The 24,396-nt window shown below is 46.2% G+C and overlaps 1 protein-coding gene and 1 non-coding gene across 3 annotated transcripts; one reads left to right on the forward strand and one right to left on the reverse strand.

Moving 5' to 3' along the window:
* Window positions 1-1,898: 1,898 nt before the first annotated feature.
* On the reverse strand, window positions 1,899-22,437 carry arrdc1b (arrestin domain containing 1b). 2 transcript variants are annotated; one of them, XM_035608321.2, is made up of 8 exons: window positions 22,241-22,435; window positions 10,549-10,659; window positions 7,454-7,504; window positions 5,440-5,594; window positions 4,897-5,079; window positions 4,362-4,538; window positions 3,698-4,169; window positions 1,899-3,548 (listed from the first exon to the last, which is right to left on the reverse strand). In XM_035608321.2, exons 1-8 carry the CDS (start codon window positions 22,356-22,358, stop codon window positions 3,484-3,486), a joined length of 1,332 nt encoding a protein of 443 aa, XP_035464214.1. In that variant the 5' UTR covers window positions 22,359-22,435; the 3' UTR covers window positions 1,899-3,483. The 2 variants fall into 2 exon arrangements, with proteins under 2 accessions (XP_035464214.1, XP_035464215.1); XM_035608322.2 differs by lacking the exon at window positions 10,549-10,659 and having other exon boundaries at window positions 22,241-22,437.
* On the forward strand, window positions 4,624-4,695 carry trnae-uuc. Its single transcript has one exon. It is a non-coding gene; the product is annotated as a tRNA-Glu (tRNA).
* Window positions 22,438-24,396: the final 1,959 nt, after the last annotated feature.

Consider the following 24,396-nt stretch of genomic DNA (forward strand, 5'->3'; position numbering starts at 1 on the left):
AAAGAAATTCAATAGGTTCACTCCCACCAACCGCAGTGTCATCGTGACAATCACCTCACACTTTGGTTAGGCTGCAGGTCGTATTTTGAAATAATGGAATAAAAAATACAATTACATTTTTTAAAAAGTGATTTCATATAATTTTTAGGGCATTTTTATTGGGGATCATACTTAATAACTTCACTCCTGTGCAGTGTAAAGTCACCAACATCACCTCACACACACAAAAAAATCCTCTTGGTCAGATTGCAACTCTTATTAGGCGCTTGAACATTATTTGAATTTTGATAAGGGAGCCATGATTAATAACTTGCCTCTTGCTTGTTGTAATAATGTAATCCATTACACCGAAATGTTTTTTTTCTTGGTCTATACTATGCATTACGGTTACTGCGCCGTAGGACTTGATTTCATAATAAAAGCAACGTCATATACAGAAATGAAGAAATTAAACAAAACGAGTGAATAATAAATAATGAACTACACGTCATTGATGAACTTACTTTTATTTTGATATGAAATATCATTAATGCGATCTCCCTGTATGTACAGTGTAAATATTAACATTTTATTTTGAAAACCGGATATGTCTGCTCGCCTTGCAACGCATCTACCGTAAAGGCTAAAATGCGGTCGCACTATTTACCCGACCGATATATTACGTCAGCGTTCACCAGGGAAAGTGGGCCACAGCGTTCACCGATACCACGCATGCGTAGATCCGATTGTTTGGGCTGTGGTCGACGGAGATAGCCGAAGGCATTCGTGGCTTTGCGACTACTTTCACTGTACTAATCAGCAGATAGGCGGAAACTATCTATCTATTTATGTATCTATATTTATCTTTATTCAGTATAATAAAATTTTAAAAACATCTATCTATCTCTAGGAATTTTTAAATAATTATCTATCTATCTGTACATATATTTTTTTCTCATGTAATTAACATTTCAAATTACAGCATTAAATAAAAACATCTATTCACACACATAGATATACATTAAATATATATTCACACATATCTATCTATCTGCACATATATGTGCCGTATTTATTTATTTAGTAATAGAACATTTTAAATAACTAAATCAAAAACATTACTGAGCCACAAAAACGTCAGACATGCATTTTATCAATCTTTTCTTTTTAATTGTTATACTGTAAAGTACAACTCTTGATTCTGCACTGTAAGTTGAAATATTATACATTTTACTGATTGAGGTGCTCACATTATTATCTGCATACCGCACCTGTAAACAGTTTACAAGTAGCAAAATACAAAACCCGACGCCACCCGTCACAATGTGTGGAGGAGGAGAGAGTGAACATAAAAACCACAGAACGAATATGGGGCTTCACACTGTAAAGCTATTGTACCTTTTGGTGGAGAGGAAGTCCAGCGTGGAAACACATGCGGCTGCTGCAGTCTTCTGGAAAAGGGTGGGGCAATTGCACGTTTTCTAAAGTGATAATAATCATATCAATAACAATTATGAATCAAGTTCAACTGGTCCAAGCTCCAGCGTCCTCGTGGTTTTTTAAAAAGCTACATTTGAACACATCCAAGTGCACTTGGCACAGTCCACAGGAGGCAGGACAGGAGGAGAAATCATCCCGATGAAGAGAGACCATCACGGGCTCCAGTCGGGGAAAATCCAGTATGGTTAAGGCATGCATTCAAAATCATGTAGAGCCACGAATACTATTGTTTGGGTGATTTCACATGTGTGTATCACAAGAATCATGAGTCACACAAACCTTCAGTTGAAGTCGTCCTCGAGATACTCAGAGGCGTAAGCTTCTCACAGGAAAGTGACAATGAGTTGGGTTTGGCTTCGGTGATTACGATTGACACAATAAGACAAATGGTAAAGGTAAAATCATAAAACAAACGCACCACGAGGCCAAACTTTTCATTTATGTGCAAAACAAAAAAACTTCCACCAACTGAATTTGTTGATAGATTCATTTGGACAACGGTAATTTGTAGAGTGATACTGACACCGTAAGATCATATCTTGATATTTTTACGCTGTCAATTAAAACTGAAATCATCACCCAGCCCTTGTCGAACAATGTAACACATACATCAGGAATTTTATGGAAAACAGATCTCACACACACGCACACACACTCATATACACACACACACACACTTACAGTAGATGTGCATCCGGGGCGTCAAAAAGTGCCGTGCTGTGCACACGTATGTTTATCATCTGCACTGGTGGAAACATTTCAGAGGATTCTCTTCTCATTCATGTTACAATACAAGAAAGTTAAGGCAAAGAAGACAAAGAGAGAGAAACGACACACAAATGTCGGGAAAAGATGGATGCGAAAAGCATTCGCATCATAACCTCAAACCTCAATTCCCCAGTGCTGCTCAATAGACAGCTGCAGGAAAATAAAAAAAATGTACATTTATACAACAGACCTGGGTCAGTGCGTTAAAGACGCAGGGACTCATTATTTCAGCTCCAGTGGTTGATTATGTTAAAGCTCCAGTTTTGAAGAGCAGTTGGTGATAACGCTTGTGCAGTGACGTGACGACCACCAGAGGGCAGAAGAGGGCTGCGTCAGTCCTGGATCCAGCTGCAGACGAACTGTCCCCAGAATACAAAACCAAACCTCTCAGTCAACACGGATGAAATATATCTGTATCAATCTATAGTATAAGTCATTTGTGAACATCATTTAGCCCTAGAACATTTAACTTTCCAACCAAATCCAGATGTGGTTTAGACGTAGGAAAAGACGTCTTTTCAACAAATCTTTGCGGGGTGGGTCGTCGGTTGGCCGCACAACTATTTTGAACATTGTTTTTACTGCTACTTGTGTTTCAAGTTAAAACATTATTTCTCCTTAAAGCCCCTATGTGCAGGATGTGAAAAGAAAAAATTGTCACATAAAAGATCCTACACGATTCATTTTTACAGACAGACAAGGGCCAGTGGCCGTGAGCTCTCGTCTTGATGTCCAGCGTGAAGAACAGCTGAGAAAACACACCAAGGAACCAGAGCACTGGGGGGAAAGGCCAACGTTGGGTCCTGTCAAACTTCAGCAGGCTGAAATCCTTTTCAAGGCATCACAGATGCAACAATTCACTGAAGACCGGAACAAACACACAAACAAACAAACAAACAAACAACCCAAATTATGAACACATCTTCCCCAAAGAGGGAAAAACGCCCAACCACTGAATGTTCCGAACGCTGCGTGACAAACACGACTCGTAGGCACAGTGATAAGTCGCCCGTTTGTCTGACACGACCTGCAGGGACATGAGGTGAACTTAAAATTCTTATATTCAAGATATAAGATATGATCCCTTTTTTCTTTTATAATTATTACAGGACAAAGAGAAAAACAATCTTTGGGGTGTGGGCGTGTCTACTGTCCATCCTCGTTGTCACCCAGACTGTCCGATTTGTCCCGATTGGTGGAGATGCGAGCGCAGGCGCTCCCTCGCCCGCTCCTTCTCTACTGTCGGCTGTTGAAGCCGGGGTTGGCACTGCTGCAGCTCTCCTCGTAAGAGGGCGGGGGCTCTGCAACACAAAGGCAAACACTGGTCAGTTCACACTGTAGTACAGCGTCTGCACCCCCAAGCTTCTGTGAGTCAGTGAATGTTTGTGATAAGAGTTTGACAATTCTTATCATTTTTGAAAACTTTCTGCCATTTAAGCAAACTACCGACCGTGAGGGTAGTCCCAGCTGCTGTACTCCGGAGGGAGAATGAGCGAACAGGAAGTGGGCACAGGCGTCACGTCCCCCTCGGTGAAGAACGGTATGGTGGCCCCGGTGGACACGCAGAACAGCGGCGAGGACGTGTCGGGCCGCCGGTGGCCGGGGGGCAGCGCCGCTCCCGGCGCGTGGCTGAAGGCGCTCGGCGACATGTTGACCTGCTGAACCGAGGGGTCCTGCTGGGAGTGACTCTTGGTCGGGATCGCCTCGCTGGCCACGCCCCCCGCACACAATCCCTCCTCTGGCTGCTCCTCCTCCGCCGGTGGGGCGCTGGGCATCACGCCCGCGGCGCCGGGCGCGGGCGCGACCGCGGCACCGCAGTGGACCGGAGTGGAGGGAACGGTCCTCGATGGCGACAGGTTCACAGCGATGTTGCCGATGTAGATGGGCAGAGTGACGACGGCTTCCGGAGATTTGAGTGACACCTGTGACACAAACGTGACTCATGAAGGAGGCACAGGCCTGACGGAGATTTTTAATCCTGTTGCATTTATAATTATAGTTATTTATTCATTAGTGGCACCAAGGAAAGAGTTTGCTGATTGCAGAGGATAATAAACCTATAGTATAATAACGGACAACCTCACACACACACTCTCTCTCTCTCTCTCTCTGACCTGTATGAAGTAGTCGATGTCTATGAGGCTGCAGCCGGCGAGCGCCGACTGAGGGAGGGGCGGGACGATGATCTGCTCCCGCCACTCGGCGTGTTTTCCCGCCTTCACCCCGGCTCCCTCCACCTCCGCGATGGTCCGCAGGTCAAACAAAGGCCGCTTGGTCCTGTAGGTCACTTTCTGGTGTGAAGGAGGCGACATGCAAACAAATATGGATGTGACTTCAAACCACCTGAAATTGATCGAGATGACACCTCTATGTATCTCCCATATGGTCTAGCGGTTAGGATTCCTAGTTTTCACCCAGGTGGCCCGGGTTCGACTCCCGGTATGGGAATTTTCCATCTTCACTTGTACAAAACAGAATCTGTAAATATGTCGTCTAGGATATGTATGTGGCTCTGGAGGAACTCTGATGTTTCCAGAGGGCAGTGCTCCAAACAATGGTGTTTGGGCTAAAGCAAAGGGGTTGAAAGTCTTTATAGATGTTGTGTTTCTCAATTTCTACCATATATTCAACAATCCTACAGGTGTCTACCTGTATGAGACTGGCCAGCACGTATCCCGTGTCCTTCCCGGACTTGTTGTGGATCTCGGTGGCCAACTGGATGACCTGACCGGGGACGTAGCCCCTCAGGTCGCTGCGAGCCTTCAGCATCAGGGTCCCCGTCTTCACCAGGAGGTAGCTGAACTTCTTGGTGGTCACGGCGTGACTGGAATGCTGCAGAGACAGAGGAGTCGCAGCAGGATGCAGACAAAAGGTTTGTTGCTTTGTGCGTTGTTGGCAGTTAAAGAAGATCCAGAGTATCAGGAAACCGACAGCCGTGACGGGAAGAGAGAACGAGAGCGGTGAATATGAAGTGATGCAGCGCAGTGAGGGAGAAAAATGAATCCGGATCCTGCTCTGCCACGAAATCAAATAAGATTAAGGCTGATGATCAAATAAAGAGATACATCTTCTCCCTCTGCCTCTCAATTATATTTAAAAAAAAACTTCCATCCAGTAACAGCTACATTCGAGTCAGTGAAGGGGGAAAAAAGTAAAGAGTATCGAGGGAATGAAAGTTTGTCAAACACTTACTTCAATGTCAGGAACCTCATTGAGGTTCAGCAGGTTGAGCAGGTAGAAGGGCCTCTGGGCTTTGTAGTCCTTAGAGAAGCGCGGCGTGTCGATGGCGGCCCGCACGCGGTACCAGACCTTCCCGAACGGCCCCTCGAAGGAAGTCGGGGCGGCGACTGAAGAGAGGGTTGGACATTATGAGATCTCTGATGGAGATGGCAATAACACAAGCGTGAATCAATCGACGAGACATTTAACAGTGAAATTCGGTGTCGTCCATGAGCGGCCTCTGTATATCCGTGAAGGTGTAGGAATCATTTCAGACTGCGCAGAGGAAAAGGGAACACTGGACACGGAAGAGGAGGAAACAGGGAGGGAGAAGGCCGGAGGGCAGGAAACTCAAGAGGAGTGAGATAAAAATGACTATTTGGAGGAGAAAGCAAGAAGGAGGGAGGTGTTCAGAGGCAGAGGAGAGAAAAAAGAACTCAGACGCCGGTCTGATATTGTGATTCATAGCATGTAAATAACCAAAAAGCGCGAACAAAAAGGTCAAAGGGTAGTTGTCAAAATGAAAGGCAGAGCAACTCCGTGGCACTGTTCCTCTCGATCCTCACTCAGATGTTAATGTCAGCGGGTGCGTCCAGGGACGCGTCCGCTGCTGCTGCTGCTTGTCAATGACAATTAAGCAGGAGAGGCGGGAGGATGTCGTCGTGGTTGTTGTTGTTGTCTTGCTGCAGACAGTTTGGCCGCAGGAGCGGAGCGGTGGACGGACTGACAGACAAGGGGGGCGCACTGAAGTCTGAAGTATTTCCTCTTTTGTGCATGTAAGAAGAACTAGCGAGCACTTGTTGATTTGCAGATCAAAATATTGTCTTGACACGTACGATGAACTGGGCAGAAACCGCTTTCAAATTGAACGTCGCCGTTCCAAGACGATGTAGCCTATTGACCTTTGTGACCCCTGGACCTTACTCCTGTTGCCACCGTAAGGTTCATATTTTACCTGTAGAAAGTTTCTGAAGCCCTGATATTTGCTAAAAACATTCATGGATGAGCAGCAAACACTTTGCCGATCCCTGGGTCCGATTCCCCTACAACGGTTTAAAACTTAACACCTGTAAGAACTCATTAGAAAATGTTAGCATGCCAATACCCAAAACTAAGACGATGAAATTTGACTTGGGGGCTGGCAGGACGAGTTCCGTAAACATGTCCAGAGCATCGTTGGCGGACATTTGCGCTTCTCACCTGCAGCCCCCGTCTCGGGAGAAGTTCAGGAAATTGTCAGTGCCCGTCAGAGAGCGTTCTTCAGAGATACGAGAGAGCACGTTGAGTGCGCGTGCTCGGCCAGCAGGGGTCAGTAGGAGACACTATCGCCAGCGAGCCAATTATCACCACATGATAGTTAACGTGGCCCTGTGCTGCTGACGCTCCTGAGAGTCTGAGGGGAGGGAGGGAGGGAGGGGAGGGGGGAGGCATGGGTGCATGAAGACCAATTAAACAGCGACTGCACAACAGGAGAAGGAACTATAAATAACCCCAAACCCTCCCTGTGCTCCTCCTGCCCACGCCCGAGAGAGCGCCAGATAACAGACGCTGCACTGTGTGTGTGTGTGTGTGTGTGTGTGTGTGTGTGTGTGTGTGTGTGTGTGCACGCCCTCGGATGTGGTGGCAAGTATGTTGAGCTGATCTGGTGGTTTTTGCAGTGCGCCGTCAGGAAATCGTCACTCGGGCACATTAGGAATGTGTCTGTGAACAGGTGGGCGTTACTCCACTGATGCGTCAAATATCAAATATTCTTCCTCCTATAAACCTCCTGTTATAAAACTGAATTGTAATGACTCCAGCGACTGTCACGCGTCTTCGCGAGACACACCAGGAAAAGTCCCGCGCTATCAGAGGTCATCGCACCATTCACGCTCCTTCTGCTGACGTCATGTGGACTTTTGATGAAAGTAGGTCCACGAGGAACAGACAGTTACTGGGCTCGAGGGCGACACGGGGGGGGGGGGGGGGGATGAGCGCTCACACTCACCTGGAATGACAAACTGGAACGGGAAGCTGTGCTCGCCTGCCGCCAGCGTCCCTGCGAAAGAGTGAAGGGGGTTAATCAGTGACGCAGTGGAAAGACGCATATTGTGAAAATTCACGAGGGGGGTTTGTGAGACACCTTCGGTAAACATCCGACGTCCCCGCGAGGCTCCGCGCCTGCGGGGACGTCGGATGTTCACCGAGTACACGTCGCCTGCTTTCCCACTGGGATGGAGTTTCTGAGGCAAAACAAAAACAGCCCGAGCTGAGATTTCTCTTACTGCGAACGAAACTTGCAACTGAAACCGGTCGGCCAGCGTCAGAGGAAGCGATAAGGTGTGTGTGTGTGTGTGTGTGTGTGTGTGTGTGTGTGTGTGTGTGTGATGGCCAACACATGTCGCTGGAAAGTTAATCAGTGATTTAAGAGCACAGGGAGGCCGACAGCGACCGAGTCCAGGCCGTTACCCGGTTACAACGCTTTTTAGATTAAAGGGCAAGTCTGTTTTTTATTCTACCTTTTTCATATTGTCAGTAAATGTCACAAAAAAGCCTCGCTGTAGCTTTCAGGCCTGAGCCCATTGGTTCCTACCACAGACAACAGGTGACAACTAGAAAATGTTCCTCCTCCTTTAAAAGAAAAAAAAAAAATTCATTTCTCAAGGTCAATTAAACCGCTAACAAGAGCACAAGGCACCAATCGGCGTCTTTGCGTCCCCGTCACACCGAGAGCACCTTGTTGAAGGAACCGGGTTATTAATCCTCCAGATGAGCGCAAATCTCCCAGAAGGCAACAGCACCTCATTGGGGACGACGGGCACGGCGTTTTTTTTCCGTCGGTCTCCGTTTCCTGAGGGGAAGTGCTCCGTCTGTCTGTGTGTGTGTGTGTGTGTGTGTGTGTGTGTGTGTGTGCGCTCATTTGCATTTGTTGACTGGTAGAGGAAGCAGTCGTGCTCTGAAACCGCTGCTGTGCAGGTGCAGACAGCCACTGTGGGTTATACTGAAGTCAACCGAGCGGAGCAGAGAGGAAAAAAACCCACACGACCAAGGAAAACAATTAAAGGAGAGTCAGGTTACAGTATACATCTTGTACGGCGAGCTGTCTTATCACCGTGGTGCAGCGGTGCGGTGGTTAGCGCCGTCACCTCACAGCAGGAGGTCGCGGCCGTCGGCTTTGTTTGTTCAGAGGCGTGTCGATTTTATCAGTGAATTAAAATGTGCCAAATGCGACCAAACGGGAAAACGCTTCAGTGGGCGTCCAGATGTAAAGTGGTCAGTCGGTAAAAAGGAAGAACCACAGCAACAATAGTGCGGCAGAGACGGAGGGAGCGCCTCAGTTCGCTGACGGTCGTTAACCGGCGACAGGATGAAGAGTGGACTCGGACATCACTGCTCGTCACTCCTCCAACCGTCAGGCGTCTGTGGCATACCACATTATCAGTCAGCCTCACCGTCTGTGTGTGTGTGTGTGTGTGTGTGTGAATGTGAATGTGCTGAACCAGTTTTGCTTTAGCGTCAAAGACTTATGACCTATTCGTGGCATTTTGAAGAGAATATTTTTTCTCCCCCTTCCTCGTATTTATTACCACAAGGTTTTTTTGCACACCTGAAACTCTTGGTACAGGTGAGCAGGAAGATAACAGCTGCCTGTGGGTTTTTCCCCACACTTTGATTCACTTGACAATTTTTGAAGAGAAGATAGTTACTATGAAAAACAAAAACCCACACTTTATTTCGAGAAATAAAAATAAAAACTTATATCAAATATTAAATATTGACTATGAGAATAATCAGAATACAATAAGAAAATTCGCCACATTTCGTTGCTGGGCAGTTTTCTGTGGATACATTATGGTCTGTACCAAGTGGCAACCCACGGTGACGTCCATTTTTACAGACCATGGTCTGACTCCGCACCCCAAAAAATGGTCATGTTTGCCATTAATGTAGCAGAGTGAACAAAAAGTACAATATTTACATCTAGCACACAAGTATGAATATGAAGTAGCATAGAATTAAGAACAAAGTACAAGCATCTCAACCTTCTACTGAAGTGCAGCGCTCGAGTGAATGTACTTTCCGGCAGTGCGGTATAGACTGGTGATGCGTATACCACACAGTTAAACATTGACCTGAGGATTTCATGCTCCAGAGACTCTCCCATCCAGTTTCCACAGGAACAGATTTGCATTTACAACAGATTTCCGTGCTCGCGCAGCACATTTCTAACTGTATGGCCGTGGGCGGGCGGGCGGGCGGCCGGCGTCGGCGACGCACACAAAAGATGGAAGATCGCGCTCAACAACAAAAGGCCCCCGTAAGCTCTCGCTTCCGCACGGCGAGCAGGGGGAGAGAGCACGAGGCCGCCTCTCAGGCAACGTCCTCATCCCCCGACACCGCTGGACGCCGACGGCCACGTCTCGCCCCAGAGAGGCGGCGAGCAGCAGACAGGGACGGGGGGGACGGGGGACGGGGACGGGGGGGGACATCCCGACAGACAGGCGGACCGTTCCTCTGACTGATTGAGGCTTTCAACTCTTCTGCCACTGTGAGATTAAACGCGCCGCAGCAGATTTAACCATGAACCAAATGAGGTGAAAGACCGGAGCCGTCACTCAGCCGCGTTTTGACAGGGACGCCGGAGCCTCTGACATTTCATTTCAATCCTCTCAGAGGCAAATTGTTTTTTTTTAATTTGGGCTCTTATGCGCATGTGCTGGATGTCGGCAGAGAATCTGCGCCGTCACGTGCACACGGCAAGAGTTGTGTTGGGGCCACTGACGGGCCGTGCTTGTGTGTACCTGCACGTTTTAAGATGACCCGGTGAGCAGGAAGACTCCGATTCATCGGGGGATGAAATCTGATGAAATTATACTCGGCTTTAGTGAGAAGCAGATACTCGTGATTTTAGCCCATATGATCATGATCATTTTTCTCGCTAATTCCTACTTTATAATCTCAGAGACTATGCGATTTTCTTTCTCGGAAATGTGCAACTTTAATCTCCGATTTTTGTCTCTAAATATTAACCCCTCCCCTAATACGCCATCGTGGGAAAGTGCTCAAATGCGATTGAAAAATTGTGCGTGTGCTGTCATTCACCTTTGTCGGCGACGGACAACGTGCTGTTGAAGTACTGCTCCTCCAGGCTCCACGAGGCCTCGCTCATCTTGTTGGAGATCCCACACGAGCCCTGACAGTTCACCTTGATGGCTGCCGAGCGGAAGAAGAGGAGAGAGAAGAGGGAAAGAGTCAATCCACAGTCGCGTTTTTAAAAGTACACGGCACTGCACATGCAGATTCATCTGCAGATGAATTTTGTCTCGTTGCTATTTTCTGCGCACGCTTGCACAAATGAATCAAATGCACTCGTGTCTCGCCCCTCTCTTTTTCGTAAGTGCAGCAGCATTCGTCCACTTTAGGACAAAGGGCAGCAACTCCAAACATGTCATTGATTCTAATTATGAACACAGAGTTTTGGGGGGGGGGGTCGCGCCCACACCCAGATCAGCGTCACGAGTCTCTCTGCCGCTGACGGGTGCGTTCTGCTGCAGAGGTCACTGATCTGTGAGAAGAGCCAGTTAACGGTTCCTGTCAACAGAACAGAGGAGGAGGAAGTTCAACAATGAGCTGCTGTGAAACGGAAGAAGTTGAACCGCGGAACAAAAAAAAAGAAAAAAAAAAAAAGGACGTGGATACTGCAGGTTGGACCGGTTTGGATTCGCGCCGCTGATGGTGCTTCACCGACAGTTTTGTACAAGGATGATGATGATGATGATGATGATGATGATGATGATGGCGGCGATGATGGAACGGGTTGGATAAAGCAGAGGTCAAGTCAAGGTGACTGATGTTACAGCAGGCGATGCTGAGACGCTTTCTTCTTCTTCTTCTTCTTCTTCTTCTTCTTCTTCTCTCAGTGGAACACAAGGACAAAGAGCTGTTACACAACAAGAGCGGCAGCGAATCAAACCAAGGCAGATGTTTATTTTTTTTATTTTTACCGATCATTGTTGCTTTTCACAATAAAAGCCTTGTTGCCAAGAGGACGGACGGAAATCAACCGTCAGTTCTCGCAGCATGTGTCTCTCTCTCTCTCTACCCCTGTGGTCTTTCTGTTGATCTGTCTGCAAGGAAATGAAAACCCTCTGATAACACACACACACACACACACACACTGTCATAACTGTGACAGAGAGCAGAAGATTAAATAGAAAAATGAGCCAGCCTCAGTCTTATCTCAGCGTTTTGATAAGCAGAAGGACAAACAGGACCGTGTGTTTTTCCAAGTGTTTTCTTATCTTTCCCAACACGCTACCTGAATCTCTTTTCCTTTTCTTTGTTTCCTCTGAGCATTAACACTTTTCAAACCTCTTTTTGTTTTCACCATCTATATGAAAGAAACTTAAAGCATTAAACTTTTTGGGCCTTTTGACTTTATTTGATAGTGATATTGGCGAGAGACAGGGAACGTGGGAAGAGTCATGTTGCCAAGTGGAACGGACATCTCACTGCTCAAAGAAAAGAAAACATCATCATAGAAAATATTTTGCCACAATCACAGCTCACATGCTCACGCAAGGGACTCTGTCGCACTGTGCACACACACACACACACACACACACACACACACACACACACACACACACACACACACACACACACACAGCGGCAGATGGCTGCTCTCTCCACACCGGCAGGACTGTTGGCACAGTTTTTGGGGGGAAGAGGGCGGATCCTCAACTGTCGGCTAAAAAACAAAAAACCTAAAATCTGCAGCGGCTCAGTGTCCATTTATTCGGTCATTAATTAAACCCTGCAATCTGCGGCTCCGACCATCTGCCTCAGTCATGGGGGGGGGGGGGTAATACCTTCATCCTCCGCCACATCGAGTCCTCACAGAGCCGAACCTCTACACAAACAATGACAGACAGAAGAGAGACGCTACTTCTGTTTACTGTTGTGGTAAAGTCAGGAGCTCGGTCCGTGAAAGGTCAGTGCAGAGGGGATCTGTTAGTGTCCCCGGCAGCAGCAGCAGCAACAGCATCAGAGCTGAATATAGATTAGTAATATGTGACTGTCCGTCTGTCTGTGGCCCAATAATTCTCCTCACCACAGACACACCAGGGCCAAAACCTCTGAGACCTCATGATTTTTAATATTTGCAGAGGTTGTCCACATTCCTAATCCTGTGTGAATCTATCATCTGAGTAATTTTCAACTAGAGCCTGACCGAATTTTGGATTTTTTGGGGGGCCAATGCCGATATAAGGGGGTACAAGATTTCGTATATATATATATTATTTTTTATTATTATTTTTATTTTATTTTTTTTATTCGGCAATGATTCCTAAAATTTTGTTTTCGAACCATTATGACCAAGAAATGTAACCATACACTTATATCATAAATAAATATGAATTGAAAAAGAAAACACAAATACGACCAAATATATTGAACTTGAATTTAGAAAATAAAAAAAGTATTTCACATAAAATGTGTATTCTTTTTCTCCATTGTTTATTCTGTACAATAAAAGATTTCTTATCGGTAAACATGAGCGCCGATACCCATATGTCTCTATTTTCAACATTAGGTCAGAGGTCATCTCATTCGTATAAATTGGAGTATTGTAATTTATGATGATATGACACAAAATCTCATATCCCGATATAAGTGATTTCATATAGAGCTAATTTCCTGCACCAACTTGCACTCATTCTCACGCTTAGCAAAGCATTGGTTGTTAACAAAGCAGACTTGCTCCCACCAGTGAATTGATGTGCTAAATTACCAAGTGTTTATGGGGGGGAGGGTCTAGTTTCAGTTCAAAAAGGGGTGGGATAGGGAAAATTATGTCTGCAGATTGTTATGACTTCATGTATCTATCTGTATTGTATGCTGTAAATACTTTGTCTGTATTTTATTGCGCCATCTACCTGCCCAGGGACTACGGGCGGAAACTGGCAGTTTGCTAAAACCTGGCACAAGACATCTATTAATGTTTTTATTTGGGCACTGTCCCTGTTCAAATAAATAAATTACAATTACAATTACAATTGCAACAATACATGTAAAGTTTTAATGATTAACTGTACTTGTGTAGAATGTCATTAAATCCTGCAACGCAAACTCAGCTCACACAAGTTTTGGTTGATTTACGGAAGCTTGACAACTTCCAACTTGCCCTCGCACCAGCAGCGGTGGATTTACACCTGGGAGCCGCCATCACAGGAATCTGCAGCGGAGGAGGCGCAGCCTTCCACAGGACACACACCGCAGCCCGAGGGGGGCGGCTGACGCTCAGTCAGGACTCGCGCGGAGAGAAGAAGCCAGCAGCGGAGCGTGCCCTGACTCAGCAGCTGACTGGATTTGTTACCAACACACTGGAGTCGGTCCAGGTTCTGCGTTGGTCATAGGCGCAGATGATCCTGGTGCTACTACTCATTAGACTGTGTGGGCGGACAGATCCAGCAGAGGCGAGATGCCTGCTGCCTGATTGCTTTGTTTGACTGTATCACGAGGTTTCTCTGATGTGGGTTACATCAGTGTGTTGATGGGTCACGGAGGATGTAACCAGGGCTCGAAGGTGCGGTAATGCGAGTAAGTGAATCACTCTTAAAGGGGCAGTAAGCGATTTTAATCCAATACACCTTTTGTATATTATTCTTCACTGCTCCCCAACACCTTAAAGGGGCAGTAAGCGATTCTGGAGAAGGCTTGTTTCTCTCTGTGTTGTTGTTGTTGTTGTTGTTGTTGTGGTGATTTCACTGCTCTGGCCGGGCCGCGAAATCCGCGACCTCAGGTACGGCCGTCCGACACGCTGACCACTAGGCCAGGAAATAGTCGCCGATATTTACGAAACATGTTGTGCTTTAGAATCGCTCACTGCCCCTTTCTTTCCAAGAGACGTGCCAGCGACAGACGCTGCGACTGAGGGGTTTTGGCCTGGTGGTTATTGCGTCGGCCTCCCAGGCCCGAGGCTGCGGGTTCGCGACACCCGGTCGGTGCAGTAAAATTATCAACGACAACGACAACAACAACAACGAGAGGGACAAACTCTTTCCAAAGTTCACTAACTGCCCCTTTAAGCAATAAAAATGTTGAACTTCTCCAGGACAAAAGGCCGAACTGTTTGTCTGCGGGATGAAACCGTGAAGTCAGCGGTTGCTGCCAATTGCATCAGCAGATGGGGGGGGGGGGGGGGGGGGCTCGGGTATTAGGGAAGTTTGACTGAAATCAGAAGAGACTGTTTGAATTACTCGAATCGATCAACATTCCTCACATGGACAGACGTCACTTACACATTCCTGCATAATGAGGCACGAGAACTCCCGAAGCAGCGTCTGTGTGACAAGACTCAAGTTCTGTAGGAAAAGGCCTCGGAAGAGCCCATCATCCATTATTCACGGCGAGACCTCGTGATTATTTCTGAGAGGATAAAAAGATGAAGGTCTGAGCGGAGACAGAAAGTTTGAGTATAATGATTCTTTCTGGTGGCACGAATGACATGAGAACGAAAAAGCCCAAAACATTTCCACTTTCTTCCTCCACAAACCTCAGAGGTCAGAGCCCTTTCGCCCCGACGGCCCAGTGATCCGACGCTACACTTTCTACCTTCATTAAATCTTCACGTGCTTGCGAAAAACAATTAGTCCCTCTCACTTTTCCGACGTCTCGCCTTATCTCCTTTCTAATGTCCGCTCAGTGAGACATGTCAAACACGGCCACCTGCTCTTCTGATCCACTACGCCCGACTGTACCGACTGTAAGGGAATCCCCTCCCCAGCAGAGAACGGAGCCCGGGCTGTTCGCTCAGACGTGTCCTGTGCAGTGCAGTCAGCTCCCCTGTGAGGTCAGTGAGATGAAAATGCAATGAATGTTCTTCAACTTTAGCTCAGTTTCAGTTTAAGGAACCAGAAAGCCACAGGGGCCAGAGACGGAAACGCTGCGCTGAGACAACTGCTTCGGCGAGAGAAAGAGTGATGAAGTCAATGTTCTTCAACTTTAACAGTTTAAGGAACCAAAAAGCCACAGGAGCTGGAGATGCAACAGTGTTATTGAGTCTGTCAACGATTCAAACAAACATTAATCTGCTCGTCAAGTTCTAGTCTTATTAATAATCCATGTATCCGACAGAAGTCAAGTTCTAGTCTTATTAATAATCGATGTATCTATGAAGGGAGCCTTATCCCTTTAACTCTATATGCCACAAGCACTTTGGTATAACTGCTGGAATCTTGGAATGAACTACATTCATCTGCTCGTCGACTGCAGCCCGTCCAACACTTCAGATTTAAAGTTGAGACAAGACGCGAAGAGACAAGAGGTGGAAATTAGAGTTGACACTTTATCTAAAGTCAATGATTCAGATCCAAATGCAACGCTGCATCTTTCAAATTTCCCCCCCAAAAATTGTCTGTTGTGATCTGTTCTCAGACACATGTTGACTCCTCTCGTACAATGTGGGTTTATGTTCGCATGCTTCCCGGTGCGTCATTGTCTGTTTTTGCCGCCTACTGTACGTCACATTACATCCTTTGCTTGGAAACTAATGTGTGAGCGTTTGTGCTCAAGCACTAATAGCTTTGCACACTTGAATACATTTAACCCCCCTAAACCCGTTTACAATGTTTGCATGTGTATTATTTCAAGGGCACACACACACACACACACACACACACACACACACACACACACACACACGTCTGCATGTATACAGTACACAGAAACCCTCTCGCTGACGGCATGTTTGCATGCATGTGTAAGAGGCTTATCTCTGCAGAAGTTACATCATGAAACAATCAGCAGATGTAATCTCTCCTCTGCACTCACTCCCCTGGATTCGGTCTGTATATGTTCAGCGGCCAAATTACACACTGGGCTCGTCACATGACGGGAAGCAAAAAAGGTTAAAAGAATCATTTGATACTCCAGATATTAGTTCTTGTATTTCACTGTCTTCGCTCGGGGATTAAAATGAATAATCACCGGCTCTTCACTCGGCCGGATCACTCTCGTCGGTATCTATGTCAGCAGCGACCTACATTAAAAGCATTGGCCTCTCCCTCCTCGTCATCAGCTGCGACCTGATCTCATTTTGCTGGCTTCAGATACAAAAAAGCGGCTTGTTTTCAGAACTTGTCTTGAATCAGTTTTCCGTCAAAAACCAAATTTGGGGACGAAGAAAGACGAAAAACAGGCAGAAAGTGTTAACACGGCATTACAGTTACAGTTTGACCTACACCTGACTCTTATGAATCAGAAACCACCCCAGAAAATGTTTCCTGCTGTTGTGAATTGATTAGAAATCCACAACTCAATTAATCGCCAAATATCTTGATAATCAATTTATCGTTTCAAGTAGGTTTTATGGGAAAAAGAATCAAAATTCTCTGATTTCAGCTCCTTAAACGTGAATAGTTTCTGGTTTCTTTGCTCCTCTGTGACAGTAAACTGAATATCTTTGGTGTGAGGACAAAACAAAACATCATCTCAGGGTCTTGGGGTTTAGCTTCACTAGTCTCATCTTTAACAATAGACTTTTTGTTATATCATACGTTGCATTCACTTTGAATCACTTGAGGTCTGATGTGTAAGAATCTGCCCCCGAAAAAAAGTGTGGCCGCCGTGGTTCTTTCTGGTTTCAGAGCAGCTCCTCTGTTTTTTCCAGACAGATCTCTTCTCAGTAACCCTCCAGGCGGTGACGTCAAGATTTTACTCGTTGCGCCTCAAGTCTAGACGGCCGAAGTGTCTCAGCCTGCGTGAATAGTGAAGAGACGCTCGTACACTGGACTCATTGATCCATTCTGTATCAATTTCGCCCCCAGTTTTATATGAAACTGTTTGGAGGAACCGACACACGAGAGCGGCCGAATTCAAAACAGGTCCGTGAGCATCGTCGTCTCTCTGCCTCTGTTTTCCTACAGTCTCCGTCAGGCTCCTGTACCCGGACGCCGTCAGAGGACATTAACCCAAGGTCAAACCGGCTGAGAACACGGAATACGTCTCTCTTGCGCGACGACCCCGAGGCCTTCAACCGCTGCTATCTTTTCAAATTCCACACACCTAATTTAAAACAGCGGCTGCCTCTTAGAAAACTCCGAGAGAGCGTGGAGCTCAGTCAGACTTCAGAGATGCTCCCTCCAGAGCCAGACAGCACTTCTCATGATAAGTAAACTGTGAGTGAAGTGTGATAAATACGCTGATATACAAAATTGAACCAAATCGGTTTTTAAGTCTATTAGAAAACATTAAATAGAGGTTTGGGGCTGTCGGCAACTAACGCAGACTACCATGGCAACCCCAGTGTCCCTTTAATTGATACAGTATATTATAGGATGGATATTGTAGACTGTACAAAGTCAAGATTCATAACTTTATAACTAACATAACCAGTCACATTGCTTCCATTTTCTGGCCTAATGAAGTGACCCCCACTTTCTTTATCATAAAGAAAAGAAAATGGCTTTTTACTTGTTATATAAAGCTTCCACAGCACCTACTGTAAATCCCAAACGATTACCCATTACACACACTTCCCCTGTCTTATCTTGAGTTACACTTGATAAATTCTTTGTTGAGCTGAAAGCTGTCAAGACTTGTCCAGCAGGGACTGAACAAAGATGGCCGTAAAACACCACGACCACGGAAGAGAACACAGATAGATGTACTTCACTGATCCCAAAGTGTAATTCACTAACCTCAGATCTTAGTAAAAGATTTTTTAAAAACCATAACAGCAGAATTCAAAGGCCTATGGCCAGCTTCGTGTGGACCCAAGGGACTTGGCCAGTCGTGTTTACACAAAGCTGGTGGTTTGTGTTACCACAGATTATGATTGGGTTACAGTGAACGTTTGTGCGTCCGCCTTTCTGTGAGATAAGACAAAGTCCGCCGCTGTAATCTAAGATACAAAAGGAAGTACAGGCCGAAACGTCTTCACTTACACGGTAGACGACATAGAACGTAAAGAGTCCTGAAAGGATGAATGAGACTGTGAACAGTCAGGTCGAATGGACTTTCACCTGACGTGGCTAAGGGCGTTTTCACAGTCGAAAGGTCCGGACCGACGCTCCAGTTTTTGTTACATTGTGTACATTTGTTCCGGTTAGCTTTGGTCTCACGTTGCAACTTTGCGGGCGGACTAAAGAACTTTTCATGACATATCTACGTCCTGTCGTTATCACCTGCGTGGGCTGCGTTTGCCTATACTTGACTCTGATCGGTTTGTAGACGGCCGTGAGTCTGACGTCGGTGTGTTGTCAGTTGTCAGACTTTTTATTGTTATGTCGGACCAAACTCCAATGAAATATTTCCTCTCCTCCTCTATCCAGCTGCTACCGTGGCTCATTTTAACCCTTCCTCTTCCGGTTATCTTTCTTCTGCTATGACAGCTCGCTGCCTCAACTTCATGTAATTGGTCCGAAAGTCTGAACCATCCAAGAAATTGTTTGAACAATGGTTCAGGTCGATTCAGACCGAGACCACCTCTTTTGGTCGGACCAAATTCTGGTCCATTGGTCCGAGGAAACTTTCACACCTGCAACTTTGGTTCGGACCAATCTTTAAAGTCCGAAGGTTTGGACCAAACAAGGTGGGATTCCCTGTTTTAACTACTGCTCCGAACCTTCTGACTTCTCAGGATCACACAGTCACAGAGTTGGATGTTGTGATGGAGCCTGAAGTAAACAGTCAATACAGACGTACAGAACACTGTCCCAGAGGTCTCAGACGTCTGGACCCCACTCTGTGTCCCAGGGTGAGATAAAATGTCCACACAAGCCGATATAGACGGAGTCAATGCAGCAACATCTCCCTGTATCAAGTGACCAGACATGGTGCAAAGAGCCAGGAGGCCAATGTGGACACAAGGGGAGGCTAAACACAACAGACAGGTTGGCTACGCCCTTCACCTCCGATCTATAGCTCATCACTCATCATAACACAGAGGGATGTACTTCTTATCAGTGACAGAGGGTTTTTTTTTATACCAGCGGCCACAGCCGGAGGGAAGTTCTTCCGATTTGGGACAACGGGTCACTTGGACTCAAGGATGAACTGATGTCAAAGGATACAAAACACGGTTTTTGGCCCTCAACTTAAGAATTCATACATATTTTATGAGACAGAGCGGTGGTAAAGTCACCTGTCCGTGTTGTGAGCCTTCATGCTCAAGTTACGAGCCGTCGCTACGTTATCCTAACAACGTAGCCTTTCTGGACATTGTTTGTGTAGCAATTTTCTGCAACAGATGCGAACTCGTGAGCTGCACAATCATCGAATATGACCATAATATCAAGGGAAGTGGCTCAAAAGAGTTGTAGGCCATGGTCAACATTACGTGTAAGTAATGTGTATAAGATCCGTGTCCTTTCCTATCCGTGTGCTCGGCTCTGTCAGGAAGCGAATCAATAGAGATGCCGTCTAATGGTCTCCACCATCAATAATACAGAGAGGCTGAGAGTTTCTGAGCATCTCAGAAAGCCCTGTGTCTGCTTATTAATATCCCTCCTGTGTTTATTTCACAGAACAACCCGGTAACTGTGCAACTCACACTGGATTCAAAAGATCATATGGTGCCCACAAACACAAACACACACACACACACACACACACTCCCTTCAAACCCTTTATAAACTGAACCGTCCACTTTGATATAATGCAGACAGTCAGTCATGCCCTGAATATCAACTCCAGCGCCGCTCGAAATATCTGAGGATGGATTATTCGTTCTTATCACGGCCACTGCAGTTTCCTGGAAGCTGCCATGGGCCCTGAGTGGAAGAGAAGTGGTAACGGCGACTGGACCGGCAGGAACATTTTTGGTGATTAAACTTTCTGCTGATCATCTAATTTAATCAATCATCCAATCGGATGGAAAAAACACTATTCAGTCCAGAAAAAGGATTGTAAAACAAACCATACAATGTATGTGACTCATGTACTGACGTAATGAGGCGTCCTTAATCAAATAAAGGCAGAAAATTGATTACGCGAGGAGCCGTTCAGGCTAATGAGTGTCAGGCCGACGGTGATAAACCAACAGCTCCTCTTGTCATCTCCGCTCAAGACACACAAAAACAACTCAGGAACCCAGCAGAGGCTGTAGTGTGATTCACGCCGTCTGATCGATGAAGTCATCGGCAGCCCCGGATGAGAGGGAAGTGTCGCGGGACCCGTAAATGCAGCCTCAGCGTTTTACAGTACATTAACAGATGAGTCGAAAGCCCCGAGCTGGAGCCCCGAGCTGGAGCCCCGGGGCTCTTCGACGGAAGTAGAGGAGTCAGTGGAGGACGCCGACTGAAAAGGGGATGAAAACAAACCACCCTATGTAAAACTTCTCAGAGTGTTTTAAAGCTTCGGGCTTATCTAATATTCTCTAGGGGAGGGGGAGGCACTCGTGAGTATATTCTGTGATAGAGATATTAGCAAATACAGATGATGAATAAGAGGAGGACCCTGCTACATGGGAGAAGGCAAAGGCAGCGTCCTTCTCCAGGATATGAGAACTGAAAACACAGCAGTTTTTCGACGCCGTCTTGCAGGTGTGATATCTTCTCACATATTACCGTGTAATGAAAGTTAACACGCAGCTACTGTTCACTTCCTTGCAGCGGATCCAAACTCTCAGTCATTCAACTTCTTCTCATCATCAGAGCTTTCATTGAGCTGTTCACCACTCGCCGTGGCAGCCGTCAGTCACCACAGGCTTTCCGTTAGTGCATGACGCCCAGTATCAGGTACGCCCTGGTTACGTGACCTTAAGGGTTGCAACAGAGCTCAGCAGCGGCTCTGACCTCTGCAAACATCGCCATCTGCTCCGGGGTCAGACGGACGGCGCGTTGTGACAACTTAATCTCAGCGTGTCACACGCGCAGGTGGAACTGCAGCAGAGTGACTTCAATTCCAAAATCTATCCTCAAACTATGGAGTTTATATCAGATGTTGCTGTTGTTTTTGCATATTTGGGGGCATTTTCTGTGACTCCAAAAGCCCTTTTTGTGTTGCACTTTGCAAGCAGCAGCCCTCTCTATTTACAGTGCTGGTCCATCAACATACCTCTGTGCCCCTTGACAGCAGACCCCCATTATATCAGAGGAGAATCCCCACAGGGATCACGAGCCCACAATGGATTCCTTGTGTAACATCCGTGGAAACTCCACGAGCGGCTCTCCTCCACCTTGCTCCTTCCCCATTGTTAACTATGTCCAGTAGCTATAACCTACCATGCCGACGAATAGACATATCAACAGTGAAATCTATATTTTATAAAGTCTCTTGACACCTGTTGTTGTGTCTTGTTTGGTGTGGATGCTTCACCGTCCAGACCACATCCCCAAACTGTTCTTCTATGGCTCGTCAAAAGCACAATACATGGAAGCAACACGTTGCCACAGGCAGGAAGTGGACCAGGATGTGGGTTTTAAAACAGGGTGAGAACCAGGCGGCACCAACAAGCCGAGCGTGGCACAACAACAGGCACAACGGGCACCAGAGTCCTGCTCGTGGTCATGTGGAGGGCGGAGACGCTCCAAACATTCCTCACCAAAAACGGCCACAGAACGAGCCAAGAACCACACGGTCCTCCGTCCCTGTATAGCCCCCCCCCCCAACCCCCCAACCCCCCCGACGTCCACCATCATCACGCAAGGAGATTTTTTAAAAAAATGAGTTGATTGTCGTTACGCGGAGCTTCTCGTGCGCGCGGCGCAGGAAACCAGGCGGACACACGCTGGCACCGAAACCCAAAAAAGAAGGACACAAGCAGTTGAAGAGTTTCCCCTCTTCTCACCTTTGTACTGCAGCGAGTTGCTGGTGCGAATCCTCACCGACCCGCCGATGGACTCGCCCGGTGCGTAAACAACCTTGTTGTTGGCGAAAGTGATGTCAAATTCCTGGATCTTGCCCATGACTGCGCTGCGCTGCGCTGCGCTCCGCTCCGGTCCGCTGCTCCGCGCCGCTGCGTCTGCGTCTGCGCGCTCACCTGCTGCTGCTGCTGCCGCGGCGCGCGCGCCCCCCCCCCCCCGCCGTCCATGGAGACCAGTGACGTCACTTTGAATATGACAGTAACAGGAGGGAGGGTTTTTTTACCAAGAAAGAGAAAATATTTTTTCTTTCAGCCTGAATTTTGTTAATCATTTGTGGCAAAACTGTATCCACATATGTTAATTATGATCACAAGAAAAAAATTATTGGAAAAAGAATGATTTCTAAATCTAATGACTAGTAAACCTATAACATATGTATTTCTCTGAATATTTTTGTGTAATGTCACAAGTCCCTGGCTCTTCCTGTTTTGGTTATTGCCTTTAGTGTGTTCTTGTTCTCTCTTTAATAAGGAATAGAAAACAAAATATGGGTACGTATAATTCAGTTGCAGGATCATTCTTGGTTAAATACTACTACTACTACTACTACTACTAATAATAATAATAATAATAATAATAATAATAATGATAATAATAATAATAATAATAATAATAATAATAATAATAATGATGATGATAAGAATAAAAATAATAAGAATAATGATAATAACACAACTGAACCAGCCAAATAACAAAAAAAAAGAAAGCAAAAAGAAACAAAGATGTCAGGGTTGTTAAATAAAAATGTGTTGGACTACATGAACTGTGGTTAGGCCGATGCTGCTGACGCTATATGTCAAGTTGTATTTCATTTTTGAAAATGTATTCGTTAGTCGTTTTAAACAATAGCAGAAACTTATGAGGAGGATCAGCATTTTTCATCCAGCTTAAAAAATTGGTAGGAAGTTTCCACCAAGTTGGTTTGACAAGTCATTCAAAATAAAAATCTTTATCCTGTGATGTGCTGAAATGTTTCACAACCACATCCTCTTGTCAAATTGTTCTGTTTAACCCACAGGTTATTTTTTTCTGTTTGGTCCTGCCTGACTGTAAAGTACTGTAGTTTCCATATACTTTCCTTGTTATTTTTTTTTTTTACATTAGTCAAATTCCTCACCAATCTTCTATTACAGATCCATTTCGGTACAATGGATTTGTCTCTACAAGGCACAGTAACAATGACAAGCACCTCGAGTTCTGCGTGCAGGCAGTGAAAGTCTATGTTCAATGAGCAGCATGGTGGAAATGTGTTGAACCAAAGTGTTCACATGCCTCGAACGCTTCCCATCTCTTCCTGTGTCTGGGGGTACTTCCTGTCAATTACTGTACTTCCCGTCTCAACGCGCATCATCAGTGGCTGGGAGCGGGTTCCTGGCTGTGTTGCACAGAAAAGAATATTCAATCAGCAGTTTCTCAACTCATAGTTTCCACTGTGGCGCTTTGACATGTTTGCATTAACCAGAAAAAAGACAGAGACGGACAGATGTCAACTATCTCTGTCTGTCCTCGTCTCACCCGCCTGCCAATATTCCTTGGTAAAGAGCTCTGAGACAGACGTTTCCATGACGACAGACAAACGCCGTGGTTGCCAAGTTACCGCCCGTATCCATGGAAATCTGGCATGCGGCGGCATCGGCTCTGGGCCTAAAGAATCATTTTCCCTCTCTCTTTTTGTGCCTCCCCTCCGACAGTTTTGGGCAATGAGTCATTCTGACACTGCGAGGCCGAAGGCGAGGGAGAATCACGTGTCAGGAAGTAACAGGATATGATGTTAACGCCATATGTCACGTGGCATCTGATTGAGCTGGAGCCTGAGAGGACACCTCATTCATCTCATGTCATTACACGTAGCTCCATGAGTTTCCTTGCTCCTTTAGTTCCTTGTTTCATTCGCTCTGCACAGACGGCTCTGATCGGTTGTGACCTTTTTTCGTGTGGTTCTGACAGGTGAAGTGCACATTTTTGGACTGTGCGGTGTCGTCATGGTGATAACTGAGGGACACCGGTGAGTGTACGAGTGGCTCCACCTGATGGACGAGCACCAGAAGCCGGTTAACAAGCGTAACAGTAGGCTCAAGTC

Source organism: Scophthalmus maximus, chromosome 20, assembly GCF_022379125.1.
Source record: "Scophthalmus maximus strain ysfricsl-2021 chromosome 20, ASM2237912v1, whole genome shotgun sequence".
Classification (NCBI taxonomy): domain Eukaryota; kingdom Metazoa; phylum Chordata; class Actinopteri; order Pleuronectiformes; family Scophthalmidae; genus Scophthalmus; species Scophthalmus maximus.